This window comes from Nuphar pumila, chromosome 8 (genome assembly GCF_984573655.1).
Source record: "Nuphar pumila chromosome 8, dmNupPumi1.hap1.1, whole genome shotgun sequence".
NCBI classification, from domain to species: Eukaryota; Viridiplantae; Streptophyta; class Magnoliopsida; order Nymphaeales; family Nymphaeaceae; genus Nuphar; species Nuphar pumila.
The window spans coordinates 18,219,451-18,240,127 of NC_143256.1; the positions used below are offsets into that span (position 1 = coordinate 18,219,451).

Sequence of the window (20,677 nt, forward strand, 5' to 3'; positions counted from 1 at the left end):
ATCCACTAAACCTGCCATCTTCTGATCGATGCAATTGGATTGAGTGTTAGATGTCTTCATCCTTCTAAGATTTTAATTCATGGTAGCCTCTTGGTTCAAGATAGAACGCAGAAACATAACATTTATTCAAGTTTCCTTGCATTGCTTGTTTGGCCCATCAAATATTGTGCATTGGTGTGATTTGGCTACATTGTTTACAAGATGCCTTTCCCCATTAATTGTTGAAGCATACTCTTTATTTTGGAGCAACAGTCGTGTCCTTGATTTGCAGAGTCCAATGCAAAACTTCTGGAAAAATGTTCTAGGGTTCATATTAATTAACATCGAGTGCTTGGTATTTTTTCTTTTTTTTTTTCAAAATTTCTTGTAAGAGAAATGTAGTCATTATTTTAATTTTATGTCAATGATAAAAAACTCATTCATGACATTGTAGCAATGTAGGCTTGTGGCCATAATAAAATATAATGTGCTGAGGAAGATGTTCTTGATTGTGTCTTACCGAACAGAGGTTGTATGTAAAGGAAACATTATTGTTTGAAGTGCAGGGAACATTCCAACTTTGTCAATTGTGTAAGGTTTTCTCCTGATGGAAGCAAGTTTATCAATGTAAGTTCAGATAAGAAAGGTATACTATATGATGGGAGGACAGGAGAAAAGATTGGGGAGCTATCTGCTGAAGGTCACAATGGTAGCATCTATGCTGTTAGTTGGAGTCCTGACAGTAAAGCGGTATTTATGATATTCCTATGCTATTTTCATTATTGATTAATAATTATACTTCCAGTGGTGGACTTAGGATGCAAATATCTACATTGAATGATATCTACTTTTTCCTTTTTCAGATTCTTAGATTGATAATATGAACATTTTAATTGGAACACAATTAAATTTAAATGTTACTTATATAATCAAATGCCTGACTAATGGAGAGTTTTTCTTCTACTTTTTTGTTTTTTGGTTGATCGAAGAAGCACATTCATTTATCTGTTGAATGAAAGTTTTATACAATCTGGTTTACCTATATTCTAATGGTCTCCAGCACCATACTGGTTCTGATGGGGCTGTACTTGTCTGTATTACAGGTGTGAGTGGAAGTGTTAATCCAAAGTTTCATTGTGTGCTTTAGTCTGCTTTACTTTGGTATTGATAGAAATTCTTTCATATTTTCTGTGCAGTTGGATAAACCTGGTTGAGGTTATATTTGTCACAAAATGGCACGGATCCCAATACCCTCCATAATGGACTCCGAGGGTCAAAACATAATGCATTTGAACAAAAACATAAGAACTAAAATGAAACACAATAGAATGTGAGTAAATAACTTCATTAATAAAGAACAGTAAAAATACAAAAAAAATACATTTTAATCCTCATTACAATACACTAAAAAACACACAAGAAGCCTAAAACCATGGTTGCCAGTCGAGGAAGCGGGAAGCGATATGTGAAGTGGAAGCGGGAAGCGTGGCACTTTCAAAATTTTAGGAAGCGGGAAGCATGGGACGACTTAAAAGCGAATCAAGAATCGTCTCGAAAGCGAACCAGAAGCGAATCTGGAAGCGACCTAGGAAGCGAGGGGGAAGCGAAAAATAAAATAAAAATAAAAATACAAAAAAAGGGAGGAAATGCAGGGAAAGCGAAGGAGAAGCGTGCTTCCCATAAATGGGAAGCATGTTTCCCATAAAAGAGAAACGTGCTTCCCATAAATGGGAAATGCGCTTTTCAAAAAAATTGGCGCTTCTCAGTGCGTTTTGGAAGCGCGACGTTTTACGCTTCCGAAACATGCTTCCCCACTAGGCTAGGTGCTTCGAGTAACTCTGCCTAAAACTACTCATCACTCCCTCACCTTACAAAGGCACCCACCCACCCATATTTATAGAGAAAAGAAGGAAGAAGAGAGAGATTAAAGGAGAGAAAAAGGGAGACCACACTAACCATTGGACCATAAGTCAAACAACTAGTCCAAGTCAACCAAAGTTGACTTAACTTTAAAGTATATATATCAGAGTTACCGAAAGCACCTAGCCTAGTGGAAGCACGAAATGTTGTGCTTCCGAAACGCGTTGGGAAGCGCCATTTTTTTTGAGAAGCGTGCTTTCCCGTTGCTTACCCCGCGCTTCTCCTGCGCTTCCTCCCTTTTTTCATTTTTTTTTATTTTTATTTTTTCGCTTCCCCCTCGCTTCGTAGGTCGCTTCCGGTTCGCTTCCTAGGTCGCTTCCAAGATGATTCTTGATTCGCTTTTAAGTAGTCTCACGTTTCTCGCTTCCTAAAATTTTGAAAGTGCCACGCTTCCTGCTCCTGCTTCCTCGACTGGCAACCATGATATATGTTAACGCCCCCGCTCAAACTTACATTGACTCACTATAAGTTTGCAATTACAAAAGGAATCCCATTACACAAGATATCGACATGTTCTTCTATAATACAAATTCTTGAAGGAGCTTCTAGATCTTCCTTGATATGCTCGAAAGGTCTCTAGAATCATCAATAATGCCAATATTTTAAAGAGTGCAAAAGGAGCAATCCAACTAAAAATAACTATATATATATATATATATATATATATATATATATATATAGAGAGAGAGAGAGAGAGAGAGAGAGAGAGAGAGAGAGAGAGAGAGAGAGAGTAATGGGTACGTGCTAAATAAAATATGCTAGATGAAACATGCTAAATGAGTTTTTCAGGGATTTTTTGTTTTATTTTTAAATTCTAATCGTACAAATGTGATCTATGTACTTGATTTTATAGGGTTCAACTCTTTAAGTGTTCGATTCTGACACATGAGCGGGTTTTTATAACGTTTAAAAAATCACCATTCCAAAATCTTTGTTAATTTTTAGGCTCCAAATATCATTTTTTTCATCGAAAACACATGATCCAAGTGTGGATTCCTCGTAAATTGACCATGCCCAACACATTTATGGGTCAGAACTGCAAAAAAAAAACCCACACCAAAAGAGCAGAAAAACCCATTTAGCACATTTCATTCGCATATTTCATTTCGTACACACCCATCTCTCTGTCTCTCTCTCTCTCTCTCTCTCTATATATATATATATATATATATATATATATATATATAAATGACCAAACACGCCAAAAATACAATACATATTTAATAAGACATTTTAATAATTTTCAAAATCTTTTAATAGTAAGAAAATTTTTCAACATCAATTTTGAAAGTCATTAAATTTTTATACACAATATTCATTGAGAGTCTCACCTCAATAGATAATTTTACGAAATCATAGTTCTTGATTTATAAGAGAACACAATTGCATATTATCAAAAGAAGAGATGCATGCATAAAATATCTCAAAGATAAACGTATAAATCATTCATCACTTTAAACATTCATGAAAACATGCATTATTGAAAGTCAATACACACATCTATCTCGAAAAGCACATTAATGCATGAAATATGAATTTTCAAACAACATCAATACCATGAATAAATAACTCACAAAAGAGTTTAACCCACACAAAAAATATTCATAAAGCAGGGTTTTTCAAAACAAGTAGCCATATTAAATGTACAACAGAAATAATGGGGAAGTTCAAAATCCCACGTACAAATCATAACAAGAGATATTTTGTAATAATGACAAATATTAATAACAATTTAAATCTCAACAATAGAAACAATATCTATAAATACACTCAAAATATTGCATCCTATGCAACCAAGGCATATCATGATGTAAATCACCCAAGATAACTAATCATGGAACACATTTAAAATATCTTTAAGCATGCAATTAAAACATATTCAATGCAAAATGCATGAAGAATTTTCAATAACCATTTCCCAGACAAGGGTAAATGAGTGATTTTTTTTTAGAAATTTTGTGGAGAGATTTGAAAATCCCACAAATATCAAGAAATGATATTTTGCAAACCTTCACAATAGTTCGACCACCATAAGCAATTTACCTCGCTTGACCTTCAAACCTCAAAATTCAAGTGTAATAGCTGCTAGAACAAGAGATCAATGACAATGCCACTTATGAGCTTAACAAACACACAAAAAGTGTGAACATCTCATCTATATAAAATAACACTTAAATAAGAGACAAACCTCAATGTTTCAGCTACTAGAAAAAGAGCATAATACAAACACACAAAAAGTATGAATAACCAATGGGTGCACCTAACTCATTGCAAACAAATCTTTCTTGTCTACGTAAAATGACACTTAAATAAGAGACAAACCTCAATATTCAAGTGCATCAGCTACTAGAATAAGAGTATAATACAAACACACAAAATGTGAATAACCAATGGGTGCATATAACTCACCACAAAAATATCTTTTAAATAAGAGACATAATAGGAGAAGACACGAAGTAAGAGAGCTTGTAATAAAAACAAACTAATGTCATCAAGAAGGATAAATGTATCAATTTTAACAATCTTTCAAACACCATATTTTCAAAATAGATAACCATCACAGATAAACATAATTATAAGTATTCATAATAACATTGTCCAAATAAACAAATGAGTGATATAACACACTCATAGAACTAGAGATCAAACAACCGTCAATTAGAGCCAAACTATAAGGCGACAATCTATACTGATAAGAAAACCAAGGTGCACACAACTCACCCCAACAAGCATCTCTTGTTCAACAAAAGCAACATGGATGTAGATACCAATCAAACCCAAGACAAGTGACAACACATCACTCATAACCTTTGGGAATCTAGACTAGTAAGATGACATGAGGTGCACACATAACTCACCTCAACGGCTAACTCTGACCCAACAACAAGGCCAAAAATAAATGGCGCATCCTAGAAAAATCTATGATGGACAAAAAACAATGCCAAAAGAAGGCAAAAAATACTCACGGAAATTGATTTTCAAATAAGTGAGTTCATATATAAAAGTACCGATTTGAAAAAACAAAGTTTTAAATCAAATCCAATAAAGGTAGATGAAGACTTAGAATGAATATAGTTCAATCATATGCACAACAATATGTCAATTGATGCAATCACTTCCAACACAAGATGTCTCATGACAAATTTTACAAACTTTGACAAGCAAATAATGGACAAGAATCATGCCCAATATAAATAATCTACATAGATGTGATGAAATTATGATGTTAGAGTATCTTTCAAAAGATAATGGAATCATGAATCCACCAATCAAGAAACAAGTGCACTAAGGCACATCATATACAAAAGATCCAATGAATCTCAATAAAAAGACAAAAGTATATGATTTTATTAAAGAAAAGCTTCTAAGAAGCTAGATCTAAATCATTAGTCTACTATTAGACAATTGATGACAAACATATAGAGATTCACAAAGAGCTATATAACTATCAACAACCATGAACTCATATATATCATACAAAGAATTTTATCACAATGTAACAAATATAAAATCTTTAAGAAACATGCAATGAAGTATCAATGCACAAGAAAGAAACCACTAAGGGTTACAAAAGTGCACAAACACTCAAGTCACTAAGCTACCAAAAAGCACATAAAACTACTAAGGGCTAAGCAACAATCATACAAGAGTCTTTTAAAAAATATAAGTTTTATTCATAAAATGCTCAAGAAGCATACACAAGAACCCACTAAAAAATATAATGCATAATAGAGAAATTAAAATATGCATTCGAGTTCATGATGACAAATCATGCTTATGCCATCCAATAATAATCACAAAGGCTACATAATTAAAATCATGCATGGTCACATAGTTAGAATCACCAAAGAAACATCACTATATATTAAAAATCCCAAAGATAATCTATGTAAATACATACATTAAGAGACACAAAAAAAAATGTAAAAAATTAATATTTTGCAAAACATGAAACACATAAGATTTTAAGAAACCACATATTTTTGCAAAATATAATTTTTTCAATATACATATCCATAATCTAAAAAATATATTAAAAGACAATAATTTCTATTGAGAATGTAGGGTACGGGTCTGGTTCTAGACCCAAAATGATTCTTTTGTATTGTATTTACATGGTTGGTGTTATCTGGTCTGGGTTGACAGACCCGATCCAACTTGTATCATATATATTACATTGAATATAGGGCACAACCTCTCATTGAGAATCGTGCCAGTCATTGCTGCCTCTCCTTCTTGCAAATCCCTTTCTCTTCTGCTGTGGATGAAGATCTGGTCGAAGGTGCGTGACTTCTAACATGGTATCAGAGCAGGCTGATGTGATCATCGCAAAATTTTTCCTCTCGTAATATTCTCTCTCTTCCTTCTCTTTTCCTTTCTAATCCCTTATTTTCCTCCTTTTTGAAGGGAGAAAGATAAAAAAAACGGAAAGAAAGAGAGAAGAGAAAAGAAAGAAGAGAAGAGGAACTCTTTTGCGGGTCTCACTTGACCTTAATTTTGAAAAATATTTTGAAATAACTCGCCTCCGTTTTTGAAATATTTGCGGGAAAATTGGGAGACGGGATCCGCTCATCGGTACGAGGTTCGACCGTTCCTGGCGCCTTTACCAGGGGTAATCGAACCAAGGGTCGAATCAATGCCTTTTGCTTTGCTAAAAAATTATCTAAGTATTTATCCTAAGTCTAAAATGCACAATGAATCATGCTTGTGCAAATGCAAAGATGTATGCTTTTTTTAGAAAATGTTTTGAAGAATTCCCAAGTGAATCCAATAAAGTGAAGAAATGTTTTCTAACTTAGAACTTAAGATTAAAGTTCTAAGTTTTTAGAATAATCAAGAGCTTGGGAAAATAAATTTGGAATTTGGAAATTGATCTTGAAGTCTTGAAATAAAAAGAGAATGAAGGAAATTTTCCAAGTCATAAATGGACTTTGAATTTAGAAGTTTTGAACTTGGATGAATGTTTGGAATGGAATTGAATTCCACTTTTGAAGTTTTGATTTTAGAAGGAAATGTGGGAAATCTAAAGGAATCGAGGAATGGGATTTGTAACAGTTGGAACTTCAAGATGAAATCCGAATCCAAGTTCTGGATTCTGAATAGAGTTTTGAGTTGATTTTTGGATTTAGGATCTGAAATGGGAACTTGATCTGAAATCTGGAATGAAATGGAATTGGTTTTAAGAATTGGAATTTAAAGTGAAATTTGGATTTGGAATTTTGAGTGGAATCGGATTCAAGATTTGGAATCCAAGATGATATTTGGATTCGAAATCTGAGATCCAAGATAGGATTGGATTCTGGATCCCAAGATGGAACTGGACCTGAGGTCCAAAGTAGAATTGGATTCTGGATCCTAGAATGGATTTGGATCTGAAGTCTGAGATCCAATGTAGAATTGGGTTCTGGATCCTAAGAATTGGAATTTGGTTCTGAGTCTGAGACCCAAAGTAGGGTTTGATTCTGAATCCTAAGAATTGGAATTTGGATCTGAATCTGAGATCCAATGGTAGAATGAGGATCTGGATCCTAGAATGGATTTGGATCTGAAGTCCGAGATCCAATGTAGAATTGGGCTCTGGATCCTAAGAATTGGAATTTGGATCTGAATCTGAGACCCAAAGTAGGGTTTGATTCTGAATCCTAAGAATTGGAATTTGGATCTGAATCTGAGATCCAATGGTAGAATGAGGATTTGGATCCTAGAATGGATTTGGATCTGAAGTCCGAGATCCAATGTAGAATTGGGCTCTGGATCCTAAGAATTGGAATTTGGATCTGAATCTGAGACCCAAAGTGGAATGAGGATCCTGGATTTAAAATAGAACTTGGATCTGTGATTGGAGATCCGAGGCGAAATGGGGTTTATACTTGGAAATCTGGATCCAAGTTGAGACTAGGATTTGGATTTTGGGTTTTGAGAAGTCCAAGTAGGACCTTGAAATCAAATTTTTGAATCTTAAAATTAGGTAGAATTTGAATAGAGATCTGATGAAGAAGAAGAAACACTTGGGATTTTGAAAAGGAGTTTTTGAAAATACGATGCAATTCTGCCCTATATGATGAATGAATTTGACTAAGTTTTGAAATTTGGAATTTGAAAAGCTATTTCATTCTTTAAATAAATTAAAATAAGATTGAAAATATAATACATCCTTGACTATGGTCATTGAATGTATTATATACTAATCTATATTTAAATTCAAGAGAAAAATGAAACACTTTTGGTGCTTTTATAGAAGTTAAAATGGGATTAACTCTAAATATACCCTGACTATGGCCATTGGTATATATTTCGAATTAATCCTAAGTTAAATTCTGATAAAAGAAAGAAAATATTTTGAGAAACTATGATGAATTTTGAAAGTGGATCCAGTGTTATTTTGTAAAAGATAAAAATGCTAAGTTTTGTCCACACCCTGACTATGGCCATTTATGTGGATCATCAACTTAGTATCGATTACCTCTTACGAAATTGTGCACGTGCCATTCGTGTTTCACCATTGGTGAGAATTTGAGAAATAAAAAAAATGCATGAAAACAAGCAATTCATGATAACAATGCTCATTCATTCTACCTAAAGCAGGAAATGTAAATTTTTATTTAAATCTAGATATTACAACTCATTGAATCAAGTTTACAACTTCATACAATAGACCTTTTCACATGTCTCCTGTAAAATGATGTTAGCATGAAACAAAGGTGAAACATAGAGAGGATTTAAGATGCTATATTGAAACTGGAATGTATACACTGATAAATAAAAAAAAGTGCATGTGCTAAATGTTTATGAGAAAATGCATATTGGAATGTATGTATGATGCATTGAACTGAAAAAGAAATGAATGCTAAAATGACATATTGAGCTAATGAGATAATGCATGTTATAACACATATATGATGACAATGAACAACAAATATACATTTATGCCAATGATTGATGCACATATGATCTGTTATGTGTAAAATGGTGAAACATAAGGAAACAAGTAATATCAAATGATGCCACCAGATATGAACAAAATGCACAGATGATAGAAGCAAAATGAAATGAATGGTTAAAGTAAAAACTACAATCAGTAGTGTAAACAGCAGTTGGTGCCTAGGTGTTGCTGGAGTGTGGTGGGCTGAAGGTGGGCTGTGTTTAAAGCCCAGAAATGTTACTGTAGATGAATGGGATGGAGTACACATTTGTAAAATGGAAATGCTGGAAAATGGATAGGATAGGGTGAAGGTTTTTATATACAGGAGAATATAGGTGTTGTCGGGGTGCTACAGCAGATGAGTGGATTCTTAGTGGAGGGTGACAGCATATGGATGTTGAAAGTTATGTACCGATGGTAATGTAGGTGCAGCCTCACACAACTCAAAAAGCTTCATCTTCGGTGTATTTTTCTCGAAGACAGCATGGTTTTTCTGATGAGAGTCTTTGGCATTCAGACCCTTCATTCTTAGTAAAGGTAGGTATTGACTAGACAGTTACTAGCACATGACCACAAAACTATGGCATAAGGGACATTAGCGCATAATATTTTCACAACAATAAAATTCCTTAGCTACAGTCTAATGATGAAATTTTATAGGACTTCAGCATCGTTTCTTTATAGCCACAGGTAACATCAGATTGTATCGAATTCGTCAACTCTGGCTACACTTTTCTTGACTTCTGCAGGTGTAACTTCTGCAACATTGTAAGAATGCTGACGTAGATGCTATAAGGAGGCTTCAATAGACGTGGGCAAAGGGTGCAATGACCTGTTATGAATTCTTATGACAAGGTATAAGATATAACGAAACAGAAAGTAGCATAAAGAAAACAATATATGGTGCAACAACAAGGAAATCATGGATGTTATGAAAATATATAGGGACGATGATATTATAGTGCAAAAGTTGTGAGATATGAGAGGAAATATGCAACAACCGCAAGGCAACGTGGAAATGCAACAAGAGAAGCTGATGGCTTCCAATTTTTTTTTTTACTATCATTAACAAAATCATACATTCAGAATTTAATGCATTAAAACTATCATAACAGTCCATCATAGTAGATATCTCAAGAGTTTTTGCAAGGAAAATATAAACACCTACCTCCAAAATGTTGTTTGGCAGATTACAGGGGAAGAGGTCACCACTCACCTGGAGCAACAGAGGATTGAACAGAATAGATGACGCAGGTGGCACCTGACTGCAACTACCAGGCAAATTCTGAAGCAAGTAACAATAATTGTGAAATCTGGCTGCAAAAGTCCTTTGTTGGATTAGGCAGATTACTTACCATAACTCATGTGGAGCTATGCCCAACTTTTGGGCATACAATCTAAATCTTAGAATGCCTCCAATAGGCAAAAACCATCATGCTATAGAACCAGGGTGCTGGAAGTAAATTTGCTAAAACAACAAAAACCCATCAATGCCACAGAGAACAAATCAATAAGCTCGCCATTAGAACGCAAAATCACGCATACCCATAAGCTAAAAGGGAAAAGGAAAGAAGATGGAATCATAGGAAGCAAGGAGAATCCAACATAACTAGTATGAGAATTGAATAAAACAAGAGGATCTAAGAAATGCAGATATTTTAGCAAAGCTAATATACCGTAAAAGGGAAATTTTAATAGGATTTAATAATGACACAAAATTGGAGGATGAAATCTAAGATTGATGAAGGATTGTTACACAATGGCTCTAATCTGATACTAAAGCAGATCAGGTGTCCTTACTATATGTAACCTTCTACGGCCTTATGTAGGCAGTTCAAAGGGGGGGGTCTCTTTAAACTCTTACATATGCAGAGATGGGGAGTAGCTACCAGAGGGATGCACTGATGATGTTCAAATGTTACAGAAAAATACATGCAGATGCTGGTTAGATAGGTACCATACAATGGCCAACGTGAAAACAACAAATCAAGTATCAATCAGAGGTCAAGACGGATATGAAAGGAAAAAAAAAAAATGCAAACGAAATCAAAATGATGGTGGATGAAAATAGGAAATCAAATATCCAAGAGGAATGACTATGATGCAAATTGGAAATCGGAATTTAGAAGAAAAACCCAGGATATAAACCAGCAAGTCAATAATCCACAAAAAAAAAAAAAAAATATGAAACAAAACAGACTCAAATTGGAATGTTATAAGATGGAGGTAGGGATCAAGGAAAATGCAGCAAACATGGATCATGGAATCTTAAACAGATAGATGAGAATGTTGATAAATCAAGGCTTAGGTGGATTATCTCTAGCAGCAGAGATATAGTAACGAGTTATAAAAAAAAAATGTTGGATGCTAAACGAACTGAAGAAAACAAAATTTGCAATGCAGGAAAAAGATGTTGGAATTTAGGATTCCATTGATATAGCACATAGGTAGATCACTGTTGCTATAGACAACACGATCTTACCTATGGTGCTTTCAAAAGGGGTGACGCATGAGAAGATTAATGAAATCAGAGACAACATAAAAAGAGAAAGAAAAAGGGGAAGGAAGAAAAGGAAAAAAAAAAACGATGAAAAGAGAATATTACTATCAGACGAAATTAAAATAGAGGAAACAACCGATGTTTACCTGGTTCGCTGATCGAAGCATGAGCTTTGTCTTGCTTGTGATTCTCGGCTTATGAGATCAAACTTCAGTTGACAGGGAAGAAATTTGTGGCTTATGATTCAGGATTAAGACTCCCGATTGCGAGATTTCAACTGAAGCGGGAGTGGCGTCCCTCTGTAGGCTGTAACTTTCAGGATTGGTCAACTCCTCTTAGATGCAGAGGCTCTCGATGAAAGGGGAGCTACCGAATTTCTTTTGGATAAGGTCGAAGGAATGAATGTTGGAGAAGCCCTCATCAGATCGCTTGAGATTTCTGAAGCAGAGTCGACTTCCTCCAGTTGACGGGGAAAATAAACCAAGGGAAGGAGAAGAAGCAAAGAAGACGACTGAAGGGATAGGAGATGGGTCTGCTGTCAGACTCCCTTCAAAACGAAAGAGGAAGAAGATGCGAATGGGGAGGTGAAGAAGCGGTGGATCTTAGGGTTTCCTTGAATCCCCTTTTAAGGAGGAGCAGGGAAGATTCAGGAAGAGGAGGTTAGAGATGAAGGGTGAAGATGGCGGTTTCGTGATGGAGGGTGGAGAGAGACCCAGCGGTTCCGTGATGGAGGGTGGAGAGAGACCCAACGGTTTCGTGATGGAGGGTGGAGGGAGGTCGGCCATGGAGGGCTTGGGCGACGAAGAGGGTTTCGGGAGAGGCGGTTGCGCTCTTCTCCCATCTCCTTCCTTACGAAGGGTAAAAAAAAAACCCTAAAAAAAAACCTGTTTTGCAGAAGGGGCCCCTTGTTATTTCGAAAATTTACAAAGAGGGGGCTCCTGAGGCTTTTAGCAAAATATCGATTTTTAAAAGTCTCAAACTCATTCGTTTTTCTTGAAATTTTCCCAATTTTTGGTTTTTGGTGTTATTTTTCCATTTTTTTTGTATTTTTAAGTAAAAGTCCTAAGATTTGAGAAAATAAAAGATTAAAACTAATTTTTTGTGTTTTTGCAAAAATATTTACAAAAGGGAGTTTTTCTGAGAAATTAAAAGCTATTTTGAGAAAATTTCCTCAGAAATGGGTTTTTGATCCGGATTTTGAGGAAATATGGATTTAAAGTACTGGATTCGGATCCGAAGTTGATTTTGAATATATCAATATGGAATTCAATCCAGAAAATCTGAAGAATGATTGAATTTTAGCTTTGATTTTCTCAGAAGATGGAGTCAGGGGCAAAAAAGGTCATTTTTGGATTTTTTTGGAAAATTTGGGGTGTTCACAGCTGAGAAGTAAATACTAGGTCGAGTTCTCTTCTTCCTTTCTTTGATCCAAGATCTGATCTTATCAGATCAGATTCTATTCTCCTTCTGTCCTGAAAATTGATCTTATCATATTGGGTTAAAAATCTCTTTCTTAAAAATTTTAAACATCTTTCTTCCTCTCTAAGTTTTCGATCTCTTAAAACTGAATCTGTTCACGTCAAACAGTCTGGTCACGTCAAACCAGATCTGTTTTCTTAAATCTTGATTATTTTTTTTCCTCTTTGATGCTGGATCGGATCGTTCCAGATCTAGTGTTTTCGTTCCAAGCCAGACTAAATTAGATCTGGCCATGGCATATTGATTCTTCCCTTCAGCAGCGTTAAATCAAATCTGATCGTATCAGATCAGATTTGTGTTTCCATTTAAACCTAGATCTCTCTTTTGTCTTTCAAGTCAAATCTTATTCTCCAAAACCAAATCAAAGTTTCGGTCCATACAAAAAAAAAAATTCAGATCATTAATTTGTCGTGTTCTACTGATTATTTGTTTCCCTGCAATATTATTTTCGTAGCAAAAAGAAAAAAAAACAGATTTACATTGCTGGTAAATCAAACTGCTGGTCAGAGTGTTCTTTTGTTGTCCTTTCACATGGATTCTCCCTTCCAGTTTCCTTGGACAACTCATATAACTACTTAACCTGGAAGCGACAAAGTTTTCCTTTTATTAAGAGTCTGGATCTCTCTGGATATCTTGATGGAACGATCCATGCACCACTAGAATTCATTCTGCAAGAAGAGCGAGATGATAAAGGGGAGGTTTCCAACAAATTGATTCATAATTCAAAATTTGTAACATGAAGAAGAAAAGATCAGGCAGTTGTGGCTTACATTACCTCTATGCTTTCCCATGAGATATTAGTGGCCATCCTAGATGAATGTTCAGCCAGAGAGTTGTGGCAAATATTGGCGCAGACTTATTCACAGATTTCATAAGCTAGGATTTTGCATTTAAAGAGAGAATTTCAGCTTTTAAAGAAATAGAGTTTATCAGTGACATAATACATGAACAAAATCAAGAGTATTACATATCAACTAGCCATGGTGGGTTGCGTAATTCTTAACAAAGAAAAGGTTCAACAGGCACTGAATGGTCTGGGTTCTGACTACCACATGTTAGTCACCTCTCTTCTATGCCTCCCTTCATTGCCCAGTTTTGAAGATCTACGGACTAAGCTACTACAATATGAAGTTACCATTAGGGGCGAGAAGATGACCCTGAATTCCAACAACCATGAGGTACTTGTCACATGAGTAGTATTAGGGCGAGGACATGGGGGCTTTTGAGGCGGGCGTGGACATAGAAGAGGTAATCAAGGAGGCCGTGGGCTTTTTCCCATACCCTACATGTCACCTAACTTGTATCCAGGGAACCCTATAAACATCCCGACATGTTTTCAGTGTAATAAAATGGAGCACATTAAAGCAAATTGCTGGCATAATCCGCAAAACAAAGGCAAGTTTAATAGTGCTGGGCCTTCTACTAGGGGACAAGCAGGAGACGACCGTAAAGGAGATGAAAAGAAAAATGTGAAGAATCTTTTGATTTTCGCTCTTTCAGAATTGAGCTTCAAGCAAACTGAGTAGGAGACTTGGTACATTAACTCCGGGCTGCTGCACATGTGACATGTGATATTGGTAAGATTTATTAAAACCGGAGATGGTGTTCTTCATCCTATCTCTCATGTTGGAAATATTTTCCTTCTACTCCCCAATTCCTCATTACCTTTATCTGATGTTTACCATTCTCCTAGTATTGTTAAAAACATTGTTTCTGTTTCTAAACTTGTCGATGATACTAATTCTTTTGTCGAATTTACTCTTTCTGTATGTGTCAAGGATCTTCTCACGAAGAAGACACTCGTTGAAGGAGAACGACAAGGAAACATGTATGTCTTCAAGGAGTCTCTTCTAGTTCATGATGCATCAATAAATTCACAACCAGTTCGTCCAGTGTCATTCAAAGTTTGTTTTAGTCTATCTCAATGTAATAAGCCAGAGATTTGGCATCGTCGTCTTAGTCATTGTAATCATTCATTTATTGAGAAGCTTGTGTCTAGTGGACTTGTTCCGCAGTCTAGTTTGAATGTCGAGGCTGATTTTCTTCTTTGTTTCCGTTGTCAATTATGTAAAAGTCATGTTCTTCCATTTCATTCAATAAATCAAAGAGATTTTATGCTTTTTGAAATTGTCTATTCTGATGTCTGGAGACATGCCCCACAGTCTTCTTTATTGGGCAATCATTATTACATTACTTTCATTGATAGTTACTCTAGATACACCTGTATTTATTTTATCAAATATAAATCTGAAGTTTTCAAGCTTTTCTGCTCATTCTGTGCTTTAGTTTGTAATCAATTTTCAACTAAAATTCAATATTTTCATTGTGACGGTGGATGAGAGTACTTATCAAAGGAATTTACTGAATTTCTCTAAGATAATGGAATAGGTCGTCGAATATCTTGTCCACACACACCACAACAAAATGGTGCGGCTGAAAGAAAATACTGGCACATTGTAGAGAGTGCGCTGAGTATGTTGCATAACACTCACATTCCTTTAAACTTGTGGATGAAAGTTTTTCATTCAGCTGTCTATGTCATAAATCGACTGCCAATGAAATTGTTAGCAGATCAATCCCCTTATTTTACGCTATTTACACTATTGGGGGTTCATCCTGACTATAATAAGTTGCGAGTGTTTGGCTGCATATGCTATGTTCATATTGACAGTTCTTAACGTGATAAGTTTCAGAAAAAGGCATGCAGGTGTAGGTTTGTTGGATATGTTGATCAATATAGAGGATATCACTGCTATGACTCCACTACCAGTCGCATCAGAGTTTCATGGAATGTCGTGTTTCACGAGACTCATACTGATGATTCAGGAAGTACAGAGGGACACTGTAAGGATGCTAAAAGTTATCAGCCATGGCTTGTTGCTGAGGTGCTTGATCAAATGGTGATGCATGACGTACCCTCATGTCATACACTATCTGCAGAACAAAATAGTACAGTTGTACACCCAGAAAAGGAAATGTCGACAAACACACAAGATATTACTATGCCTGTCATTTCAGATGTTACAAAGTTTTAAGGGATTACCTATGTGCAGTGAAACAAAGACAAAGTTCAACGACCTATTGTGCAACCCAGGAGGCTTGAGAGGATTCACCATCCTATTGAAAGATGGGTAAGTTATGACAACTTCTCTACAGACTTACAACTGTTCATCTCCCAGATTGAAAAGCATGATGAACCTATCAGTTTCTCACAAGCATCTATGTCAATCAAATGGGTTGAGGTCATGAATGAGGAAATGAAAGCTTTACATGAGTGTGGGACTTGGGAGATTGTTCCTAGACCATCGAACAAGAATGTTGTAGGATCTAAATAGGTCTATAAAATCAAGTATAAACTCGATGAATCCATTGAACGCTATAAGGTGAGGCTAGTAGCGAAAGGGTTCACTCAAGAATACGGGCAAGATTATGCCGAAACATTTAGTTCTGTGATCAAGATGGAAACTATTCGATTAGTTCTGTCCTTGTCAGTTCAGTATGGATGGACTCTAAGTCAACTTGATGTCAAAAATGTATTTTTTGCATGGCACTCTCAAGGAAGAGGTGTATATGGAGCAACCCTCTAGTTATACCAAACATAGCCCCAACACACATGTTTGCAAGCTACGAAGAGCCATCTATGGGCTAAAGCAGGCCTCCCGCTCATGGTTTGATAGTTTCTCTATTGAAGTTCAGAGACATGGGTTCGATCTCATCTTGATCATTCGCTTTTTATTTTTCGAGATTGTCAGGTACGCACCTTAATTCTTATATATGTGGATGATATTATTATTACTGGGAACTCCGATGAACACATAGAAGCTACCAAGATCTTATTGAGTCGACAGTTTAAGATGAAAGATTTGGGGGTTTTGCGTTATTTCTTAGGGGTTGAGGTGGATCGACAGGATGAAACACTTCACTAACCCAACACAAATATACTTTGGATTTGTTGGATAAGGCAGGCATGAAGGATTATAAACCTCTATCCACCCCTAGTGTCCTTAATCATAAACTCGGATCCCGGGATGGGGAAGCATATGAAGATTCCAAGAAATATCGGAGTCTTGTGGGTATGTTCCAATATCTCACCTTCACTAGACTAGACATTGTGTATGCAGTGAATCAAGTTTCACAATTCATGCATGACCCACGAACAAAGCATATGAATGTTGTCAAGAGAATCCTTCGATATTTAAAAGGAACTCTTGGAGATGGTCTAGTTTATCATCAATCCAAGACTAAAGGGGAGCAACATCGACTGGATGTATACACAAATGCAGATTGGGCTGGAGTTCCAGATGACAGGCAGTCGGTTTCTGGATATTGTGCTTTTCTTGATGGGAACTTGATGGCGTAGAGTAACAAGAAACAACGTGCATTTGCACGATCTAGTATTGAAGCTGAGTATCGATCTATGGTGGCTGCTACAATAAAGGCCACATGGCTGAGACATCTTTTGACTGAAGTTGGAGAATCTATGCTACCCACCACTCTCTTGCGCGATAATCAAGGTGTCATACAAATTGCTTTTAATCCTATTCACCATAGTCGCACAAAGCATATAGAGATTGATCAATACTTCATTCGGCAAAAGATTGAAGATAGAGAAGTTGCACCTGCTTATGTTCCTACGGCTGACCAAGTGGCAGATTTGTTCACTAAGGGTCGTACCAATATGCGTTTTTGGTTCTTGAAGAACAAGTTGTCCATGTTGCAAAACCATGCACAACTTGAAGGAGGGTATTGAGAATGTAGTGTACAGGTCTAGTTCTAGACCCAAAATGATTCTTTTGTATTGTATTTACATGGTTGGTATTATCGGGTCTGGGTTGACAGACCCAATCCAACTTGTATCATATATATAACATTGAATATAGGGCACAACCTCTCATTGAGAATCGTGTCAGTCATTGCCGCCTCTCCTTCTTGCAAATCCCTTTCTCTTCTGCTGTGGATGAAGATCTGGTCGAAGGTGCTTGACTTCTAACAATTTCTACATATTCTAATTTCAAAAGAAGACATTCATTTTTAATATAACCCTTTTAAAACACCTACCATACATATAAAGATAGAAAAGCTAAAGATACATACCGGAATGCAAAATCCTTGAATCCATGCTATTCATTAATACGAATCTTTTTCAAGACCATGATGCCTTGCTCTGATACCATGTCACAAAATGGCATGGACCTCAATGCACTCTATAATGAACTCCAAGAATAAAAACACAATGCATTTGGATAAAAACATAATAACTAAAATAAAACACAATAGAATGTGAATGAATAACTTCATTAATAAAGAACATTAAAAATACAAAGAAAAATACATTTTAATCATCATTACAATACACTCAAAAACACACAAGAAGCTTAAAACTACCCATCACTCTCTTACCTTACAAAGGCACCCATATTTATAGAGAAACGGAGGAAGAAAAGAGATTAATGGAGAGAAAAAGGGAGTCCACATTAGTTTGACTAGCTGTTGGACCTAGTCCAATGGCTAGATTTCTAGCCGTTGGACCAGCAGTCCAACAACTAGTCTAAGTCAACCACAGTTGACTTAACTTTAAAGTATATAATATATATACAAGTATATATATATATGTATATATATATATCTTAACAATATTTGGGTTATATCATTTGAACATCTAAGACAAGTAGTTTGCATTGTATGCTGTATCTTAATAGCCTTTAGTTTGCAAACTTAATCTGTTGAAGTGATTATGTCACTATGAGAAATAGAGATGGTGAAAAGCCCTTCATTTTCCTTGTTAGCTTCGAATCACATCGGCTACTGCTGGATTTCTGGTTTTGACTGAATTGCCTGTTGCAATTTTACAGGTGGATTAAAGTGTTAATGCAATATTTGATACATTGTTTTTTCTTATTTTTAGGTCTTCAAAGAGAATGCACTTGCTGATTATGATTTTTTCTTTTGGTGTGACTCAACAGAAAGATACCTATTCATTCTTTGTTTTATATATTTATTTCTCTAGTAGCCAACTCTCATATCTTACTGCGAAAGCTTATCTTGCTGTTTCAGGTGCTAACAGTGTCTGCAGATAAAACTGCAAAAGTGTGGGAGATTGATGAAAATGGAAACGGTAAGGTGAAGAAGACACTTACTTCATCTGATTCTGGACTGGATGGAATGCTAGTTGGTTGCCTGTGGCAGAATAATCATCTTGTCACTGTTTCCCTTGGTGGCACTATTAGTATATATTCAGCCAATGACCTAGAAAAGATGCCAGTATCATTTTCTGGGCACATGAAGAGCGTCACTGGTTTGGCAGTCACCTCTGAAGGCAGCCAGAATATTATTCTATCTAGCAGTTATGATGGGGTGATTGTCCGATGGATGCAAGGAGTTGGATGTGCAGGAAGGTTACAGAGAAGGGAGAACTCTCAAATTAAATGTTTTGCAGTGGTGGAAGGAGAGCTCACCACATTTGCCTTTGATAACAAGGTAGCACCATTTCTTCATGTACATGTAGTAGTTGCCTTTATTTTTATATCTTGTGGTTTGTGTGCTTGCACCATCTTTTTGAAGCTGATTTTCTTGATGACTTATGATTGCAACTAGGCTGGAGAACATGATGATGTGTCTTCCTATTATCCAATATGATCACTGAAATGAATATATTTCAATTCAATCTTGCACCTTGATGGGGTAGGAAATTTACACACTAGCTAAAATTACTACTCAATGTTGAGTCAGGCATAGTAAGCCAACAAGATCTTGTGTTCTAAATAAAACATGTCTTGAAGGAAAAGACTGACTAGATGTTCATTGCAATTGAATAACAAGAAAATGAAATCTTGCGTTGATGGAGAAATGTTAGATCCCTCAATATAGAAATGGTACAAGAATGTGCTTCACAAAAATGCCCTTATGTGATATTACAGAAGTAATTTTGGCATTTTAGAGAACAATGGAGTGAAAAATATAAAATATATAAAGAATATGAAAAGTGAAGTTATTGATGACTAGTATAGTTTTGTGAACTCCATGTATAGTGAACTGTGATAGTGTTAATAATTTTCTCCGGTGGTAAAGGAGCTTGATTGTAAATTATATTTTTATCAATAAAAAATGTCACTGCCTTTAAAAGTAGAACTACAAACTGCAAAGATTTTGTCATAAAATATGACAAATATTGAGATTAGGGGTGGCAAAACCTGACACGACCTCCCAACCCGACCCGCCAACCCGCCTTTTAGGCGGGTTCAGGTTGGGCTTAAACTAACCCGTTTAATAAACGGGTCGACCCGCCTTGATAGAAATCATGGGTTCCTTTCTTCATCTACAAGCAACAACACAACATGGGGAGAGAGAACGTGGCTGTAGCAAAAATCCCTAATCAGGGTATTCATTTTTGCTTCTCTGATTAAATACACACAAATACAATAGCTAGGGTATGAAAATACCCATTACATGTTATGATAAAATTATAGCATGCCATTAATGAAACATTAATGAGCATGTGTTTAAAATGAAAGGAATTGGGTCTGGATTCTGAGTTCCAGACCTTATACTAAATGACAGTATCTTTTCACCCCCCCTCCAGTTGTACATGGTTTTGGACCATGAACATCCAAAATCTGTCCTTGATAAGTCCTTTTGTAAACAAGTCAACAACTTGATCAGCAGTCCGCACGTATTCTGGTTCAATTTCCTTCTCTTCAACCTTTTGTCTTACAAAATGTTGATCAATTTCAATATGTTTGGCACGACTGTGGTAGATAGTATTGAATGACATGTTGATAGCACTTTGATTGTCACACAAGAGAATACTTTTAGAAATCGATTCTCTTCTGTCAACAGGTGTCTGATCCATGTTACTTCGGCTGTAGTAGCTGACATTG

General features: G+C 35.9%; 1 protein-coding gene across 1 annotated transcript in view; it reads left to right on the top strand.

Moving 5' to 3' along the window:
* The window catches only part of LOC149829704 (actin-interacting protein 1-2-like), a 65,582-nt gene that overhangs the window by 4,792 nt on the left and 40,113 nt on the right, over positions 1–20,677 (top strand). Inside the window, exons 3-4 of the mRNA XM_090015266.1 lie at positions 546–729; positions 18,855–19,277. Coding sequence (XP_089871392.1) covers positions 546–729; positions 18,855–19,277 — 607 coding nt within the window. The remainder of the gene's footprint in view (positions 1–545; positions 730–18,854; positions 19,278–20,677) is intronic.